Source organism: Ovis aries, chromosome 13 (assembly GCF_016772045.2).
Source record: "Ovis aries strain OAR_USU_Benz2616 breed Rambouillet chromosome 13, ARS-UI_Ramb_v3.0, whole genome shotgun sequence".
Classification (NCBI taxonomy): Eukaryota; Metazoa; Chordata; class Mammalia; order Artiodactyla; family Bovidae; genus Ovis; species Ovis aries.
The window spans coordinates 24,733,136-24,753,932 of record NC_056066.1 but is presented as its reverse complement, the minus strand read 5'-3'; the positions used below and the strand labels follow the sequence as shown (position 1 = coordinate 24,753,932).

The 20,797-nt window shown below is 47.2% G+C and overlaps 1 protein-coding gene and 1 non-coding gene across 32 annotated transcripts in view; one reads left to right on the top strand and one right to left on the bottom strand.

Moving 5' to 3' along the window:
- The window catches only part of KIAA1217 (KIAA1217 ortholog), an 815,860-nt gene that overhangs the window by 32,738 nt on the left and 762,325 nt on the right, over positions 1-20,797 (bottom strand). For all 31 annotated transcript variants that reach the window (XM_042230521.2, XM_042230511.1, XM_042230525.1 and 28 more), the window contains 2 exons: positions 13,305-13,471; positions 1,191-1,366 (listed from right to left, as the gene is read on the bottom strand). In XM_042230521.2, coding sequence (XP_042086455.1) covers positions 1,191-1,366; positions 13,305-13,471 — 343 coding nt within the window. The remainder of the gene's footprint in view (positions 1-1,190; positions 1,367-13,304; positions 13,472-20,797) is intronic.
- TRNAG-CCC (transfer RNA glycine (anticodon CCC)) lies at positions 7,945-8,017 on the top strand. Its single transcript has one exon. It is a non-coding gene; the product is annotated as a tRNA-Gly (tRNA).

Below are 20,797 nucleotides of genomic sequence, written 5' to 3'. Positions count from 1 at the left end.
GACAGTTGCTCTCTTACAATCCCACTTTGGGACGTTTATGCTTTCCAAAAAAACAAGAATTACCCATCTACAATGGAATACTACTCAGCCACAAAAAAGAATGGAATTTCACTATTTGCAGCATTTACCTGTGTGTGTGGAGGGCATTATGCAAAGTACAAGTCAGAAAAATACTGTATGCTTATCACTTATATGGGAAATGCAAAAAAATCACAAACCAGTGAATATTAAAAAAAAACAGTGGACTCCTGGATACAGAGAACAAACTGGTGCTTATCAGTGGGGGCAGCGAAGGGGAATCTAGTGGGAGAAGAGGAGGTTCAAACCATTGAGTGTAAGACAGGCTATAAGGATGTACTGTACAACATGGGAAATATAGCCAATATTTTGTAATAAAATATTTTAAAGTATTTTAAATATTTAATACTTTAAGTATTTAAATACTTAAAGGTATTAATAAATAGTTAAATAAATTAAAATGGCTTTGTGAAACTCAAAAGAAACAAACAGGAGAACTACCAACACTAGAAGAACCCACACAAATGACTCTTCATTCTACTAAAAGGTGAAACTGTTCTGTGATAAATCTTCACTGCATAACAAAGCATACATTAACATAACAGATGGGCCTGCCCCAGTGACTGGGGCGTAATAAAACTCTGCTTATTTCAGTCGTGCGACTTGATAGATGTTTCCAATAAGAACCTCACAGAAGATGGGTCGCGTTCAAGGCAGCATCTTTCACTGTGCATCAAACATACTTTACACTGAAATTCTTCTTTTGTGATTTAAACTACAGTTGAATAATAGGAGGATAATTTTAGCGCTTTGTTATTTGGGCTATTAGTTTTAATTTATTGAGATTAAATTCAGACTTCCCATTTATCATTGGGTTGTGCCACTGGCTCTTTTTAATTTGATGGGTTGCCAAGCCCTACAGAACAGTGCGATGCTTCCAAAGAGACTGATAAGCTCAGTCACCTGAGGACTGTTCAATTTCCTGAGCTCGGATGGAGGGCACTAGCCGAGTGTCCACGGATATCCAGAACCAGCCAGAACTGGGTGCTCAGTAAAGAAAGAGTATGAGAACACCGTCTAGGAAGGGCCGCCTCCTTGGCCAAGACAGGCTTGCCTTCCAGGTTGAACAGCTATGCACGCAACCAGGGACTGACTGCAAGGGCCGGACTCACCCCAGCTTGCGGACGATCCTCTCCTCTTCGTGCAGGTACTTCTGCCTCTCCTGCTCCACCAGGACCCGCTGGCGCTGCACAGGGTCCTCCAGTCTCTTCATCGTCTCGATCACTTTGCTGCTGATTTCCTGCTCAGCCTTCCTCATCATTGCCTTCAGCAGCTCCTGGTTCTGCAGCTGTTGGACAAAAGAAATCACCCTCCATCAGCTCTTGCCGGCTGCCACGGGGGTGCCAGGGCGCCTGGCAGGCCCCAGGTGTGCGTCTGGATAAACAGCCCCATAGCTGAGTCTTTCTTTATTTCACTGTAAAAGGGAAGGGAGCACAGACTGCATATAACATTGCTGCTTCAGCCAGCATCCAAGTTTGAGTAGCCAGCTGACAAGCACACTTTCACATCCCTGTCTGCAAAAAAGTAGTCCTTCCTAAATGCTGGATAGTCATACAGACAACGGGCATGAAATTGCACATGTTTTCATAGAGAGAGCCAAGAGTACCAGCTCTGGAGCCAAGGAGACTTAGAATCAAACCCTAAACCTACTCCCAGATGCACTGAGACTCTGGGCATGCTCTTTATCTCTAAAGATGGGGGCATTCATCTCCCTTGCCTCTTCTACTCTGAAAATTAAACGAGATACTGTTTGGTATAGAAAGGTACTCAACAAATGTTGGTTTGACTGTGGACTATTTCAGCCCATCAATTAAATGAATATCTGTGTCCCTCTTATTAATGGGTCCATGGACCAAACACCATGTAAATTACAGACCATCACAACATAGGACTTGAGAGGGTGGGGAAGGGAAGGATTGGGATTTGGGATTAGCAGCTGTAGACTATTATATGTAGGAAGGATAAACAAGGTCCTACTGTATAGCATAAGGCACTATGTTCAATATCCTGTAATAAACCACAACGGAAAAGAATATATAAAAAAGAATGTCTATATAACTGAGTTGCTTTGCTGTACAACAGAGATTGGTACAACACTGTAAATCAACTATAGTTCAAAAAAAAAAAAAAAAAAAACCACCTCAAAACACAGTACTTGCTTTCAGTGGTGGCAATGATATTTGCAGATGAGCCCTAAGGCTTTTGGCAATTAACTGATCTCCCTGGATTATACGTAGGCTGCTTGCATACATAAGACCACAATTTCCACATAATTTTCCCAGGTGGTTTCCAGAGTACTCTTGTTTCTCACCCCAAAGTATAGGATGTGTGAGTATCAATCCAGGCTTTACACAAAATCTAGCCGAACATTTGAATCCTGTTTCCAAGAAGGTGTTACGTGGCTCCCTGGGGCAGGACAATTTTCTGACAGCAAGTACATCAAGTGAGCTCATTCAATCAGCCTGAAAACCAGTAACTCTATCATACCTATTATATCTGAAGTTCCTCTGAAATTCCAATTAGCTGTTACTGCTTCCTTCGTTTTGTGGCTTCGTAGACTGTGAATCACCTCACAGGAGGGATGAAATGCCATCTGACTGTGTCACCACCTGCTTGAAACCTCATCATGGCTTCCATTTTCTCTGAATAAAAATACACCATTTCTGGGACTTCCCTGATGGCCCAGTGGTTAAGACTTAGCCTTCCAATGCAGGGGATGCAGGTTCCATCCCTGGTCGGGGAACTAAGATCCCATATGCCTCATAGCCAAAACACCAAAACATAAGATAGAAGCAATATTGTAACAATTCAATAAAGACTTTAAAAATGGTCCACATTAAAAAAAAAAAATTCAACATGGACCAGCCCTACAGAACCACCATCATGTTTGAACACCACCATCAACTGTCCATCCAGAGAAAGACAGCCTGAGTTCATTTCTCAGCCTTCCTAAGTAGTTCCCAGCCTTCCTAATTAGCTCCCAGCCTTCCTAATTAGCTCCCAGTCTCCCTAATTAGCTCCCAGTCTTCCTAATTAGTAGCCATGCGATTGTGGGCAAGTTATTAATCTCTCCGTGTCTCTCCAAAACAAACAGAAAGGGACAGTAGTAGTTCGTATCTCTTGGAGGTGTAATGGAGCTTCGTGACAGTCGTGCCTGGCACAAACTGAGCTCTCGGTGCAGATGAGGTGCTATCAGGGAGGATAACTGTGGGGGCGAGACCTGCGGTTTTGTCTGGGAGGGAACCCCCAAAAAAGTGCCACCCTTGGGTTACCTCCTCTGAATGAGTCATGATCATGCTTTCACACTCTCCTCGCTAATGCTGTCTTTTTATTGAGGTCTTAAGACAGTCAGTCGGTTGCTGAAAGGCAGCACGTTTGGAGGCAGCACACAGACAGCAGCTTCCAGCCACGCTCTCTGCAGTGACAGCTCTGTCCGCAAGGCATGCGGAGGTCTGGCCCTTGCCCACATCACCAGCCTCCTATCACTGCAGGCAGCTGGTGCGCTCTCTGCTCCAGCCGCAGGGCCACCCTCTCTGTTCTGACAGCCTGACCCCCTTTCCTTTCTGCCACAGGGACTTTGCATGGTACTCCCTCTACCTGGTTAATTTCTGCCTTCCACAGAGGCTCCAGGACACCATGCCTGGTACATAGCAGGCACTCAAATATGCTGTTGGCCACAAAGTTCATTCAGGTTTTTCCACCAAATGTTACAGAAGAACACAAATGAGCTTTTTGGCCAACCCACTATTTGTTGAATGTGTGAAGTGAGTTGGTAATAACAAACAATGGAAAATCCACAATTATTTGCCAGATGGTAGAAATGTGAGGTGACCCATGGCTTGGCTATGTCTTGAGCTCAGTGCTAATACCCAGACTTGCTCCGACTACAGTTGCTAAACAGACATAGTAAACCAGCTGTTATCAAAATGGCATCAAATTCAAGGCCATGTGTCAAATCCTATAGACCTATTTCCTTCAGGGGTTGAGGGATAGTGGTAATGGGTACGTAAGGGACAAATAAGATGATTAAATGTGTCTAAAAGTGACTGATGCCTAGGTCCATCCCTGTTTAACTGGTCTGAGATGCAGCTTGGGCACTTGGAATTTTTAAAACCCCCTCAAAGACTTCCCTGGTGGTCCAGTAGCTGAGACACTGTCTCCCAATGCAGGGGTCCCGGGTTCAATCCCTGGTCAGGGAACTAGATCCCACATGGCACAACTGAGAGTTTGCATGCCCCAACTAAAGATCCCACATGCTGCAGCGAAGACCTGGTGCAGCCAAATAAATAAGAAATGGAAGATATAAATGTGTTAAAAAAAAAAAAAAAAACACCTCAGATGATTCTAATGTGCCACCACAGTCGGAGCACTGTGGTCTAAGAACACTTTGATGGACAGATGACATCACTGTGCTGTGAGGTGAGTGGCACAGCCCTCCCTAACCCTTCTGCCCAAATCTCCCAGACAAGCTCCAATAAAATTACGGTCCAGTCATCAGTGGATATTGACAGTGGCTATGAAGCCAGAAATTACTGCTAGAATATTTCAAATCCTTAAAATTGAAATTCCAAAGATGGGAGAAATGAAGCCCTGAGAAGTGAGGTGCCTTGTTCAGAGTCAAATTCAACCCAGTAATTTTCCAATCACCGTCTACTAGATAGCACTACACGGCAGTGTCTGCTATACTCCTGCACACAAGCAGCTTCTGGCACATAGCTGATGAACCCAGAACATTCAATGCTTGAGTGACAATACAGTTGACCCTTGAACAACACGGGTGGGAGTGCCTACCCTCTGCGCAAAAATCCAGGTATAGGGACTTTGCTGGTGGTCCAGTGGCTAGGACGCCATGCTCCCAATGCAGGGGGTCTGAGTTCGATCCCTGGGAACTAGATCCCTCGTGCTGCAACTAAGGGTGTTTGCATGCCAGAACTAAAGATCCCACGTGCCACAACTAAGACCCAGCGCAGCCAGATAAATACATATTTTAAACAAGAATCTGAGTATATCTCTCTAGCCTGCCCTCCATACAGTTCCACATCTTCAGATTTAATCAACCTCAGATGCCAAGATTTCCTGGGTAGCTCAGTGGTAAAGAATCCGCCTGCCAATGTAGGACACGCAGGTTCGATCCCTGGGTTGGGAAGATGCCCTGGAATAGGAAATGGCAACCCACTCCAGTATTCTCGCCCAAAAAATCCCACAGAGGAGCCTAGTGGGCTATGGTCCCTGGGGCAGCAAAGAGCTGGACACGACCAAGCAACTGAGTGCACACTCTGAAAACCTACAGACGTATCAGAGGAACACAACTGCATATGATATTCAAATTACTCAACTGGTAACAGAGTCAGATTACGCTCAAATTATTCCACTTAAAGTGGAGGCAGGGAGAGACGGGCCTTGAGTTCCAGGCTGTATGATCCTCCCGCCCAGGAAGAATGCCTTAACCCAGAGAGACTTTCCCATAGCACACTGGCTGGTGAGCGGGCCACAGTAAGTAAAATCACAGAGGAATACAGACACGCAGAGGTTCTGTTTCTGCTTTCCCTGGGCCCTCGACCCTCCTGTCTGGAGTTCTTACCACTGTCTCTAGGACTTGCTCCTAGAGTGTGCAGAAGGCAGTGCTAGTGCTGACTACTGCTGTATATGAAATAGACAACCAGTGAGAGCCGACCATGCAGCACAGAGCCCTCCTCGAGGCTCTGTGGGACCCAAACGGGAAGGAAATTCAAACAGGACGGAGGTGTGTACGTATAGCTGACTCACTCTGCCGTACAGTAGGAACAACGTTGTAAAGCAATTGTACTCCAATAAAAATTAATTAAAAAAAAAACAGTGCTGAAGGCAGGATGTGTGTCAACCTCTCTCTCTAAATGCTTCGGATAAATCAGCCACCAGCACTTCAAATCAGTACATTTACTTTTTCTTAGCGGGGATTCTAAATTTCAATTTAAAAGAACTCTATTAAGATATAGTTTAGGACCACCCTGGTGGTCCAGTGGCTAAGACTCCACACTCCCAAGGCAGGGGACCTGGGTTCAGTCCCCGGTCAGGGAACTAGATCCCACAGGCTGCGACTAAAAAGATCCTACATGCTGCAGCTAAGACCTGGTGCAGCCAAATACATTTTTTAAAAAAGATATGGTTTACAAGCTTTAAAATATACCCATTTTAATAGTGCACAGGTCAATGAGTTTTGACAAATGTATACGCTGATGAAAGCACCACTAAAAACAGAGACAACATTTGTTCTCACCCTAAAAAAATCCTCAGCACTCTGCACTCAGTTTCCCGACCCCCAGCTCAAGGAAACCATCCACCTGCGTTTTGTCCCTTCGATTAGTTCTTCCTGTTCTAGAATGTCACACTCATGGAACCGTCCACTGTGAAATTGTGTGTATCTGGCTTCTTTCCGTCAGTACGTTGTTTTTGAGATCCAGCCATGCTGTTCGGAATTTTAGGGCCTCATTCTTTTCTATGCTTAGTGGTTTTCTATTGTATGGATTTAGTACGTCGTATGTACTAGCATTTTAATGTTTTTACATACTGACTTGACTGTGATCTTGCTTACATTCACTTATTTCTGGAAGCATCTTTTTTTGATTTGATATTACACAATCGTGATTGTGAAGTGATTTAATGCCAATTACGCTTTTAACTTTTCCATCCATATGCTTTTTCCTTTTGTCTTCCAGCCTTACTGCACTTGCTGGGACATTCAGTACAGAGTTAAAGAGAAGAAAGAGGAGGCTTCTTTGGCTGTGGTCCCGATGTTATGGAGAATGTGGTTGTGTTTCACCACTAAATGTAACATTTTCTGTAGGATTTTCGGACATCCTTTATCAGGTTAAGGAAGTTTGCTTCTACTCCAAGAGTGCTGAGTGTTTTTATCATCAGTATTGAATTTTGTTATATGTTTTTTTCTGCATTTACTGAAATGATATGATTGTCTTCTTTATTCTGCAAAAAGGTCAAATATACTGAATCATTCCCGCCCCCCCCCCATATTAAAACCATCTTGAACTCCTGGGATAAAATCCAGGATAACGTATTATCCTTTTTATATACTGCTGGATTCAATTGCTGATATTTTGTTAAGGATTTGTTACATACATTTCCCAATGCTGGGGGGGCCGGGTTTGATCCCTGGTCAGAGCACTAAATACCACATGTTGCAACTAAAATGTGGTGCCCACAAATAAATAAAAATGTATGAACTAAACACTGAAGGGAAAAAAAAAAAAAAGACTGAAGCATGGCCTTTCTCTGTCACTACCAAATGCCCCGAGCGATTAATAAAACCTCTCTGTGCTTGCTGGTCGAGGCATGAGCATCTCCCAGGACTGTGTGAGCTCTGGGAATTTTCTGGCCTACAGCCTCCTGCTTTGTGCTTGGATCAGTGGTCTTTCACAACACTCGTGCTTGGCCTATTAGTCGATGACGGATCCACAGACTGACGTAACTCTTTCTCAGCAGAGTTTCCTCGTTTGGTACTCGGCTCCCCAAATCCTAGCTGCATCTGCTCCGTGCCCTTAGCTGGTCACGTGATCAGTGCTCCTCTGGGTTTCTCTCTCTCTGTCCTGTGATCTAAGAAGTGTCAATAGGCAGAAAGCTGAGGAAGATAGAGGTTTTTGTCTCCTTTCCTTTCATTCTCCCAAGGGTCACACTCCTGTGCTGTCTGTTGGCCGATGCTGAATAGAGTTATTTCATGCATTTATTTTTCAGTGTTCCACTTGTCAACAGTAGAAGGGCAAGAACAGCTGTAGTTATCCCTACATCTCTAGAAATTTCAGTTGGTTGTAAATGCCGTGGCTTGATGGTTTTATAAAACTACTCAAAAATAAAAGTTAACTGGACCACAGGACTTCCCTGGTGGTCCAGTGGCTAAGACTCTGCACTCCCAATGCAGTGGACCCAGGTTCGATCCCTGCTCACGGAACTAGATCCCACATGCCTCAACTAAGACCCTATGTAGCCAAACAAATACATAAATATTTTAAAATTTTTAACTGGAGGAAATAAATTTCTGTTAGCTTCCCTGAGAAGGTAGGAAACTGCCTAAACCAAATTCCACTCACCTCAAAATGGACATGTGCCTCACATACTCACTGTGAGTTCTTAAGTAAAATCTAAGACTATCCGGCTTGCCAACAGTGTGGTTTAATTGAACTGACTTTGCTGTCTGGCAGTGACAGTAAATGGGCTGTACAGCCCGTCAGGAAGTTTCATGATAGCCAGACCCCAGAATGACTCCTGACCAGGAGTTTTTCCCCCGTTACCCCCCGGGCTGCAGGCAAGCAGGTAGAGGATGCCTGCTCACCAAGCAAATGATATCTGGGAGATGTGCCCCACCTTAGCCAGTGTAGGCATATCGAGGGCTTGATGCATTGCACGGTGGCCTGTCATCTCCTGTGCTAGTTCCATTTATTATTTCTGCCTGGTGGGGAGAAACAGGTCTGCTCAGTATGGGCCAACATCCTGCATGTTTTTCTCAGGGACACACATTCCCATGACCGTTGTTTTGAACGTCGGAAGATAAATGAGACCCCGGCACATTGCTAGGAGGCGCTATCTTATAAAAAGACACCTTATGATAACGGTGCTGAATTATATCGTTTCAAGCGCGAGGGCTCTGTGTCCTGCTATGTTTCTTTTTTATGTTGATGTTTTACCTCCTCCCTCTCTTGGGAAGACACGGTCAATTCTCAGTGGTCTTAAAAATGGAACACTGAGTTCAGAATAATCCAATTTTTAATTTATCAAGAAGCAGGGGGAGGAGATGAGAGACCAAGAAGAAAACTGTGGCAACTGGAGAAAGATGTATCCATCTCAACGTTAGGCCAAGTTCAAGTTCACAGAACTTGAGCCCTCTCTTCCAGAAACATCTCTCTCCCTTCAGCCCATAATGAGGGGCAGAACAGCAGTCACTCCTATGGGTACTGGATGATCTGGGTGAAACCTAAGGATTGTGGCATTTTGGGACGATGATGTAGCTCATCACTTTTTTCCTAAATCATACCAGAAAGGGTAATAGACAAAGATGATCACCTTTTGAAGGGCACATTTGTTAGGAGCTAGGCCCTCCCCTGTCTCTTCCTGCTGTTTTCAGCTAGATGCAGGTGCAGCTCCTACCGGGGATGGGACCATCACAATATAGAAGGCCCATGTAGCTCCTATCTGTTATGAGTAAGTAGAGAACATGTCTGATTAGTCTCTGGCAAAGAGGTACATTGTTTAGAGTTAGGGCTTTGAAATCACCAAGTGCGTTGTTCGTGCCTGCAGGGTATTTCTGCTTCACTCCTTGTGACAGCTGACTGAGATGTCAATTTCCACGTGGCATCTCAATGGACTAAGAATTCATAATGTCTGAGAGCAGTACTTCTCACCCTGGAACATTCTAGAGTCACCAATGTCTGGCCTTTGATCCACAGCCAATGAAGTCAGACTCTGGCAGTGGCGCTCAAGTATTGGCATTTTTCTGCAAGGCCTCAGGTGATTCTCATGGGTAGCCAGAATTCAGAACCGTTCTCTTAGACTGAAAATTCACATTAGCCTGGAGAGCAGGAAAATGGAGCAAAGTTCCCGTGGTTTTCTTCATCATCTCAGGCTCTTTCACCTCCCTCGACATTCTTTTTGCTGTATTTAAATCTACACACCCCACGGTGTCTGCATCGAATTTCTACTTCTGAGAATAATCCATCAATTTTGCAAATGAAATGCTCACACAGGCTATGCCTGACAGTCTAGGATTTTCCCATTGATTTAATTATCTAATTACTGGAGCCGGCTGCCAAGCACAAAAAAGATTTCATTCGTTTTCACTATTTTATAACACAGTTCAAAGAACATTTGAATTTCTAATTCAATTTTTGTTCTTTTGAGACTGTTCCGGAGTTTCGGAGCTCTCTAATGATAGCTCCATTATTGGGCTTATAATCACTGTGGGCTTGTACTTCCCTTTTGGTGTATAATACATGTGCCGAGGGGGAATTGGTGCTGAGATGGCTGAGTTATTCTAAACTGGTTTGGTCTCAAACAGACTCCCCTGAAAGCTGATGGAGGCACAGAGGATGCAAAGACTGAGGCAGAAACAAGAGCATCCAGGTTAGGAATCAAAATGCTTCTCTTTCCCTGAGTGCCTGCGCTTTAGAACTGCACCAGCATCTCAGCTCAGGAGCACACCTGGGGACTTCCCTGGTGGTTCAGTGGGTAAGAATTTGCCTTGTAATGCAGTGGATGCTGGTTCGATCCCTGGTCAGGGAACTAAGATCCCACATGCTGTGGAGCAACTAAGCCCGCTTGCTGCAAGTACTGAGCCTGCGTCACAACTGGAGTCCATGCACTGTGACAAAGGATCCCACGTGATGCAACTAAGACCCAGTGTGGCCAAATAAATTCCTTTTTTTTTTTTTTTTTTAAAGAAAAGAGCACACCTGCTCCATGTTCTTTACTCCGAGAGCCAGGAAAGCTCAGGGGCAATTAAGGAACCTGAGTAATTAAGATTGTGACCCCGAACTGACTGTAGCACCTCTTTGAGAAGCTATGATTCTGCAGCTGAGCCTCCTCAGTTCAAGGGTTACAAGGAGTGGCAAGTTGTGGGAGGTCCCTCTTCACCTCCCGCCTCACCCTGAACAGAGGACCAAACACTGCCATCCACCAGCAGGGTGATGCCGCCACCCCATACATCACGGCCCCCCGCATCAGATTTGCCACACTTCACGGCAATTCCACCTCTGACCCCACACCGACAAATGCTCACTTTCGAAAGCAGTAGGAACTACCTTGCAAACGACATATTTAGCACTTTTTTTCCTTGTGAGGGTCCAAATGTTTAGCCACTAAGTTGTGTCTGACTCTTGAGACTGCTGCTGCTCCTGCTAAGTTGCTTCAGTCGTGTCCGACTATGCAACCCCAGAGACGGCAGCCCACCAGGCTCCCCCGTCCCTGGGATTCTCCAGGCAACACTGGAGTAGGTTGCCATTTCCTTCTCCAATGCATGAAAGTGAAAAGTGAAACTGAAGTCGCTCACTCGTGTCTGACTCCTAGCGACCCCATGGACTGCAGCCCACCAGGCTCCTCTGTCCATGGGATTTTCCAGGCAAGAGGACTGGAGTGGGGTGCCATTGCCTTCTCCGGACTCTTGAGACTAGGAGCGCACAATTTCCAATTTGACCAGCAGGTGGCAGTAAAAGGCAGATGCAGTGCAAGATGGGAGGCTGAACCTCCTTAAGCACCAGCAAAGAACAGGGGAGCTCACAGACACTTGCTGGCCTGCACACGTGCCCTCTGGCCTGCAGATTATGAAAGAATCGATTTTTAAATTACCTTCCAACACTTTTAGAATGAACTTAGATATTTTATATAAAACATCTGTGTGTCCTGTGACTTCCCTTTGGTCCAGTGGCTAAGACTCCGAGCTCCTAATGTAGGGGGTCTGGGTCCCATCCCTGATTGGGGAACTAGATCCCAGGTGCCAAACTAAGACATGTATGCTACCTGCTCAGTCACTTAAGTCGTGTCTGACTCTCTGCGACCCCCATGGACTATAGCTGGCCAGGCTCCTCTGTCCATGGGATTCTCCAGGCAAGAATACTGGAGTGGGTTGTCATTTCCTTCTCCAAGGGATCTTCCTAATGGAAGGACAGAACCCGCATCTCTTAGGTCTCCTGCATTGGCAAGTGGGTTCTTTACCTGGGAAGCACCAAGACTTGGTGCGGCCAAATAAATACTAACAAAACAAAAACCTCTATTTCCAGCTTCTCTTGAGATACTGAAACATCTAGAAACACTGGACTCTCATTTTACCAGGTTAAGAGCTGCCTGGAATGGAGTGGCAACTGTCCTTTAGAGGTGCCAACTCGCCACTCTCCCTCATCCACTCGCTTGCTTAGTTACTGCCTGTTCACTGTGGGCACTGAATTGTGCCACCCTGTACACTTCATTTCACTGCAAAGTCTTAAGAACAGCAAAGCAAGGAAAAGTGAATGCAGAGGATGGGGAACTTCCCCTGCGACGTGATTCAGGGAGGACTGAAGTGAACTTGTGTGGGAGGTCCAAGGGGTCTGGGACGCCGCCGGACTAGCCTTTGGAGACCCAAGCATGAGTAGTGTGATCTGCGATAGGGCTCAGGGCGGGCTCTCAAGCTACCTTCCCTTCTGTTAGTTCTCCCAGAGGTAGAGGACAAGGGGAAATCACTCTTAGCTTTACTCAGGTAGGGGGAAGTGGAGGGCTCATGCATGGCAAGCTGAAGTGTGAGAGCAGCTGGGGTTTGGAGTGCCCTTTCCTTACTGGACTCGCCGCACAGGAGCTTGCATGCCCGAGGATGCCACACCTGTGGCTACTCCCTGCTCCTGGACGCGTCTGCCTTTTACTAACGTTTGCTGGACCACGAGCTTCCTCGAAGTTGAGGAGGATGCCTGGGCATCATCTAAGCCAGCACTACATCCTCAGTCACCAGCCTACCCCCAGGGGCAGGGAGGGGTGAGGCTGATCCCTGGAGCAGACACATGATCTCATAAAGGTACACCTTCGCAGTTCCTTATTACCCTGGACCAGCCATGCCAAGTCAGATTTATGGGATTTATTCACCATGCCTGGTGACAGCAATTTTCCCCTGCCTTTTGATTCCCATGTAGTTCATATATTCCTAAGAATGGGAAAGGGAAGGGAAGTATTACGGAAGATGCACTATCCCAATAATAATGCAGTTTTTCTCAAACCATCCACGATGGCTCCTTTTCCTTATGAATTCACCCTCTTAAACTCCTAGTTCTGAATACAAAGGTTTTTTTTTTTTTTTTCCCTTGCAAAAACCCTGAGCTGCCGGCAGCACTTCCGCACGTGCTCACGGGGGAAGCGCAAAAGCCAAACCCTAGGAAGCAGGAAGACACGGGGCCCCTCTGCTTCCATCTCTCCTCAAAAAAAAAAAAAAAAAAAGGAAGAAAGAAGCAACAACAGATGCTTAATGGTTTTTTCATGTGTAAGAAGCACGCGCAGCTTAAAGTGGCTACAGACGGTCGTTGCGGCAGAAGGCTCTAGACCAAGATGACGTGTGTGAGAGCGGAGCCCAGGGTGTCACGGCGCCTGCACCCTGGCGCTGTCATCCCTACCAAAGGATGCTGCAGAGAACGCCACCGGGAAGATGCTGTGGGGCCAGGGGTGCGGGAGGCGGCGGGCGGGGGAGGAGCCTGTGTCCGAGGACACCGTCCCCGGAACGCGGGCCATACCTGGAGCTGTCGCATCTGCCGCAGCTGGAGCCTGAGCTCGGCCACGCTCCGCCTCATGTCGAGCAGGCTCGCGTGGACCGCGGAGGCGCTGGCGGGCGCGGGCTGGCCGGGCGGCCCCGAGGAATCCACGGCGCCGAGAGTCTTCCCACCGGAAACCTGGGGCGTTCCTAGGAAAAAAGAGCAGCGAAGCCCTGAGATGCCAGGAAGGGGCAATCAAAGCTGCAAGTCCCATCCCAACACAGAAAATGCCCATTCCCTCATTGTGAAAAAAAAAAAAAAATCTTTAAAACGATATTGGCTCCCTAAAGGGCAAAAAGGGGGGAATTGGGTTTAAATAAATTAGGGAACATGCATCCATTGTTATAGAACGGAGTCTGGAGAAGTCATGTTCTACAAGTCTGGTGTTGTAAGAAGGGAGATTGCAGGGCGGTAGGTAGAACATGATGCCATATTAAAGAAGCCAGCTGTCTGTGTATCTTATTTATTAGCCTCACCATGCGGCATGTGGGATCTTAGTTCCCTGACCAGGTATTGAACCAATGCCCCCCACTCCCAGCAATGGATGCACAGGGTCCTAACCACCGGACCATCAGGGAAGTTCCTACAATTTTATAATAGAAAAAATATTAATAATTTAGACCTCTGGATCCTAACACAGGGTAGTCATGTGACTGTTCCCTGTGGGCAGATAGAGCCCAAGAAGACCCACTTAGTTCTGGGCAGAGATTTGGCCAGTCACCAAGGGAAAGCTAATAAGGACTGGGTACTCTCCTGAGTCCCTTGGAATCTCCTGACTAAAAGCAGCAGGCCCTCTGCACACATCTCCTTTAGTGAGGAAATCAGGCATGCTAATATTCTTTGGGAGAAGAACCAAAAAAAGGCAACAGAGAGAAACCTTCCTGAACAGTTTCGCCACTGCCATAATTTTTTGCTCCCTGAGTCCAACTTAAATCATCCTCTTGCAGTTCCTAAGTGCATCTGGGAAGGGCCTGATTTGAGCAAGTTTGCCTTAAAAATGCCCCCAAGGGACATCCTTGGTGGTCCAGGGGTTAAGACTCCAAGGTTGCAATGCAGGGTGCGAGAGTTCAATCCTTGGTCAGGGAACTAAGATGCCACATGCTGAGTGGCATGACCAATAAAAACCAAAGTGACCCCCAAAGGATCCCCAGTAACACTCACAGGATCAGAAGGTGTGGGAATCAAAAGGAGACGCTATGCTAGTTCCTTTTTGTGACAGTGCAGTTCTGTGGGACAGGCTTCACGTAGAGTAGACAAGGAATCCACAACACACACACACACACACACACCCCCACCCACCCCCTGAAAAGGCTGTTCAGTCCACACACACCCACACACCCACACCCACCCCTGAAGAGGCTGTTCAGTCCTCCTTCCTGGAAGGGACAAAGTAGAAGGGTTGCCACAGCCCAGGCTGGCTGTGCACGGCAGAGCCCTCTTGCTGCCCTGTGTGCCTGGTGTGCTTACAGCACAGTGGCCCCTCCTTCCCCAGGACACACTGCCCCACAAGCCTCCATGAGTGGCAGCCATGGGCAGTGTGCCAGTGGGCATGGAGGTGCCTCCAAAGTGTCTTCCTACTTGCTTGGCCTCAGCAATGCCGGTGCAGAGCTGATGGAGCACCACATTCCTCATCCCTGCCTGCCTGTCCCAACAGAACCGGTCTCCTAGCTCTTACGGCCCTCTTGGGGAGTCAGGAGAACAGATGGGAAGCTTTTTAAGAATTTACAAAGGAGCCCCAGCAGACAGTGAGCTTCCTGTTACCTTTATGAGCCCAACTGGTCCCTCATGTCATCACCAACAAAAGTTGGGCTGACTTTTGACCACTTCCCCTCCAGACAGAAAACCCCCTTGAAAGAGCAAGATAGGGAACTTCCCTGGGGGTGCAGTGGTTAAGACTCCGCTCCCAATGTATGGGGCCCGGGCTCGACCGCTGGTCAGGGAACTAGATCCCCATGTGCCACGCAACTAAGAGCTCGCGTGTCACAGTGAAGATCGAAGACCCCGCGTGCCGCAACTGAGACCTGGCGCAGCCAAATTAATAAACAGTTCTACAGAAGAGCAAGACTTGCTATCTCTGCAGCTGCTCCAGAGAGTGCTCTCTAACCGTGAAGGTCTTCAGTGAAAGGACGTTCAGTAACATTTCCAACAATAACAGCTTGACCAAGTTAACACAGTGCCTCTGAGACCAAGTATTCTAAAGGGAAGACAATGAATTGGGAGTCTTTAAATCAGTCAAGTCACTTGATCTCACTCCATATCCTCAAGCAAAGGTGCACGTGTACACGCAAACACACCACACAACCTCACTGGTACAAATGATGACAACCTCCTCCAGGTGTTTCTCCAACAGAAAGGACACTGCGCGACAGCCAGTTACTCCTGTTCCGTAATGAGAACTGTCCTGAGTTCCTCAGCCAAACGAAGACACACGTTCCTTCCACGATCTGCTTCTCTTCTATTCGGAGGGCGCCAGTGCACCTCACTGCCGTCCTCCACGGAGGAGAGGCCCAAGCTTACTGCCATCTGTGAGAGCCGAACCCTGGTACCTGGCTTTAAAAATACCTCCAGAACCGAATTTCTCATGCTCATTTATACAGGTTCCTCGTCTCTAACCTCTCAATCCACTAAACCTGGCTTCTATAACTCCATCATTCGCTGCATTGACCCTTTATAAAATGGCCAGTGGGACTTCCCTGGCGGTTCAATGGTTAAGAACCCACCTGCCGGGGTCCAATCCCTGGTCTGGAGAGACCCCTCGTGCTGCGGGGTGACAAAGGCTATGCACCACAATGAACTGGGCTCGCGTGCCCTAGAGCCTTGCTCCACAGCAAGAGAGGCCACCGCAACGAGCAGCCCTCACACTGCAACGAGGAGCAGCTCCCGTTCACTGCAACCAGAGAAAGCCCGTGCGCAGCAACGGGGACCCAGCGCAACCAAACACAAACAAATAATAAAATAAAAATACGGTGGCCAGTGGTCAGCTGTCAATCCAACAGACTGGGTTGCCGCGGCAGCACCCTGATGTGACGCTGGCCTCTGTCAGTCACTTCTTTTCTCAGAACTTTGAAACTTTCCCTGCCCTCGTCTTCTTCCCTGCCCCGTCCTGGTCAGCCTCTTTCCCGATTTCTTCCTCAGCCAGCCTTCTGCATCCTGGCCTGCTTCTCTTCTCACTGGTCATGGTTTCAAGGTCACTTCCATGACCACCACCCGCCAAGGTCCCCCACACCTCTGCCTCCAGCACACGATTCAGCCACATCCCCAGCCCTTAATGTCACTTTGGGACCTTTCCAAAAGCAGGTCAAATTCATTATTTCTACCTGTTTCTCCTCCCAAACCTCTTTCTGTCTCTCTTGAACTAATTTTAGCCAGTGGTCCTATGAACCACTCAAGTATTTAAACCAGAAACCCAGAAATCACTCTCAGTATCCACATCCTAGTTGTGTCTCTCCCTATCAGTTTCCTCATCTGTAAAATGGGTATAAGGGTGATTGTGCAGGATGATGGAATTAACACACATGGACTGCTCCACCCAATTTCTGGCACAAAGGGCCCCCACTTCGGTTGTTGGGCTGTAATGATTATTTCTCTGGGCAGAGTGAGCGGTGAGTGGGAAGAGCCCCTGCTGGACGTCCCTCCCCACCTGGAGTGGCAGCGGTGACAGGCTGAGAGCGACAAGCAACTGCCCTGAAATCTACGGCTGGAGCTGGGTCTGGTGGGTGGGGACTCCAAGTGGTGAATGATGTTCCCCCTTCAGATTAGAGTCTCAGGACCTGGGATCCACTCTCTGAACCGACATGTGGGATGGTCACATTCTAGTCTGCGGAGGATGGTCAGCGTGCAGGTCATTCTCGGCCCCTCCCTTCTATACACCTAGCCTTTTCTAGGCAACAGCCTCTTCTTCCTCTTACCAAGTCTGCTCTTAGGTAATTTACTTCAGCCGAGGTGTATCCTAATGTGGACTGTTTTAACAGGAAGAACCTGGGTTTAGGGGTTGGCCAGACTGGCTGAGAATCTTTTTTTTATTTAATTTATTCGGCTGTGCTGGCTCTTAGGCTGTGGCATGTGGGATCTAGTTCATCGACCAGGGATTGAACAAGGGCCCCTGGCATTGGGAGCGTGGAGTCTTAGCCACTGGACCACCAGGGTAGTTCCCTTGAGGTGTATCTTACTGTGGACTGTTGTAACAGGAAGAACCTGGGTTTAGGGTTGGCCAGACTGGCTGAGAATCTTACTAGCTCCAAGGCTAACATCTTCCTTACAGGGTTATGTGTTTAAACAATATAATACACTATAAAACACAGGTTATGACTTTGAAATGGGAGGTTCCTTCTGTTCTTTTATACCCATGGTAAACCAGATATTCCTAAAGTAACAGGAAGTCTGGGTTTCCCTTTTCCAGGTACCCTTGACCCAGGGAGCTCCTTGACTCACTACATAATTCCATGTACTTGTCTACAGAACAGGGATAACACGTCCTGTCTTGTCGCTGACCTCCTAGGATTCCGGAAGAATTAATATATTTTTGTACACCATACAAGGCTGCTATGGCAACGAAAGCCCTGTGGACCACGGGTAGCCCTGACACATCACAATGAGAAAGGCCAGGCTCTGCAGAGACCCAGGGGAGCAAAGCCATGTGCGTGCTGCCGATGGCACTGCAAATTGGCTCGGCCTTTCCGAAGAGAAAGCTGGCAGCATGTCGCCAGCGCTCCGCAGCTGTTTGTCCCTTTGGACTTATTGATTCCACTTTGGGAAATGCATTCTGAGGACATTACACCTGCTCCTTCCCTCATGCTTCAAAAAAGACACTGGCAAAAATTTTCAAAACAAAGACATGAAACAACCTTTCTTTAAAGGGACTGGGGCACCTTAACACAAAAGGATGAGACATCAGGACAGGCTGGTGGGGCACACTGATGTCCGTCACGTGTGTGTGAATGTGTGTTCAGTTCCCTCATCTGGAACATGCGTGTGTCTATCCCACGAAGCGGCGTCAAGGGTTAACACGTTCAGGCATAGAAACGCACTCAGAATAAATATTGCCTGGTACATAGGAAACACTCACTCAATGCTTCCTTTCTTATTTCATCCCAGTGGCATGGTGGTAAAAGAATCTGCCTGCCAATGCCAAGAGATGCAGGTTTGATCCCAGGGTTGGGAAGATCCTCTGGTGGAGGGACTGGCAACCCACTCATTCCTGCCTGTAAAATTCCACGGACAGAGGAGCCTGGCAGGCCACAGTCCTTGGAGTTGTGAGTCAGACACTACTGAGTGGCTAACACACACACACACAAACACCCCTCCCACAGCACCCCCCAACTGAGCGACTAACACACACACATACCCCAAAAGGGAAATGCAATAAAGAAGGATACAAACAGCAGGTGCACACTGATTACAGTGGCTTTGGATATCAATCATTTCTAGACTAGAAGCCAGAGGAACAGAATGTTCTGGTGCCTGTTGAATGGTAGCACCCCGACTTTATTAGATGTAACAGACATACAATACTGTGTAACTTTAAGGTATGCGACGTGTCGATTTGATACACGTAACGTATGGCCATAGGATTATTACCTATCAAACACGTTCATCCTGTCACATAATTACCATGTCTTTCTTGGGGTGAGAACATTTAAGATCTGTTCTCTTGGCAACTTTCAAGTGTCCAGTTCAATACTTTTATCTACAATCACCACACTGTACGTTAGAACTTACTCATCCTCTAACTGGAAGCTGGTCCTTTTTGACATCTTCTATGTCCCCCACCCGCAGGCAACCATCCGTCTGCTTTCCGTTTCTGCAAGGTCAGTTGGTGCCTTTCCCCCCACATAGGTTCATAATCAGAAAGTAAGTGAATAAATATCTCCCAAGAAAACTGGCAGGTGCTCTGAAGACAGGCTCAGCAGCAGCCACAAAACAATTCTCTGGCTGTGGTCAAGGTGACTGGTTGATTTCTAAGGAAACCAACCAATCCCGTGAGGACTGGGAAGGCTGGAAGAAGAGCAGCCCTGCCGGCCTCAGAGCTGAAGAGCCTGAACTCGGCTAGGGCGGAATCAGGACCAGTAGACATCTCAACATAAGGCCCCAGTTCTGTCCATTCTGCCATGAGGCACTAACGCCACCTGTGGCTTTCCCCCAGATAGGGGTTTCAGCCAGCGTGCCATGTGCTCCTGAGTAATTTAACAGCCAAATGTGTCCCTGGTAATGATGTCTATTTCTAACCCAAGAAAGACATCATATTCTTGAGAGAGGCTCACCTTGAGTCTGCAGGATAAGATGGCTATCAAGTATACATGGACAGGGACTTCCCTGGCGGCCCAGTGGCTAAGACTCTGTGCTGCCAATGCAGGGGACCCAGGTTCAATCCCTGGTCAGGGAACTAGATCCCACATGCTGCAACTAAGAGTTCCTACATACTGCAACTAAAAAGATCCCACGCACCACAGCTGAGACCTGGTGCAGCCAAACTAATGAGTAAATATTGAAAAAAAAACAAATGAGGCCAGACCACCAGAAATGCACATTTTATATTATAAATATACATATATACACCCGGACACTAGTGAAGTCAACAGGGAATATAACTCGGGCCTTTTTGGGGGAAGTGAAAGTGTTAGTCGCTCAGTCGTGTCCAACTCTTTGTGACCCCACAGACTGTCCATGGGATTCTTCAGGCAAGAATACTGGAGTGGGTAACCATTCTCTTTTCCAGGGGATCTTCCCGACCGAGGGACTGAACCTGGGTCTCCTGCACTGCAGGCAGATTCTTTACCGTCTGAGATACCAGGGTCAGGCCTTTGCGGGGAGTGCTGGCATTCAAAAGCAGACCTTGTTCCAAGTACACCTTCTCCTGCCTCGACCCCTGCGGGCTCCCTATCAGCTCATTCTGCTTTCTCATCTAGTCACATCCTGCTGCTGCGCTGAGGCCCTTCCCCAGTGCAGAACCTTTACTGCCTTCCCTGTGCATTTAGAATAATATCTACATTTCTCACCACGGCACCTGTAGATGCTTTGGTCTCTACCTGGGTGTCTCTCCCCTTCCCTCCTCATCCTTTTGGCTTCAGTTTGTGTTACTTCCCCAGAGAAATGGCCTTGGTCAAGTCTAGCCCTGATGGTTAAGCATTCATCCTGCTTTTTAAAATTTACTTTGTTGAGTATCCAGTGGACGAGCCTACATAATTATATCAAGCCAATTATGAAGCCAATGATTTTCTCTTCTTAATTAAAAAAAAAGTTTTTTTTTTTTTTTTTTTTTTAAGAGTCTGAGTTTTATGTATCAGCTTTCCATTATTTTTTGTTGGGAAACTCATGATGCCCAGTACCATCCAGCTCCCTGTCCTGAGGGATATAAACCAAGGATGAAAGCGATAACAGATGGTATGTCACCCCATAGGTTCTGGACCATTGTGTTTTTGTTGGTTCTCGTCTCTACGTCTTGCACTTTTTCTTAATGTTTAGACCCTGGTTTGATT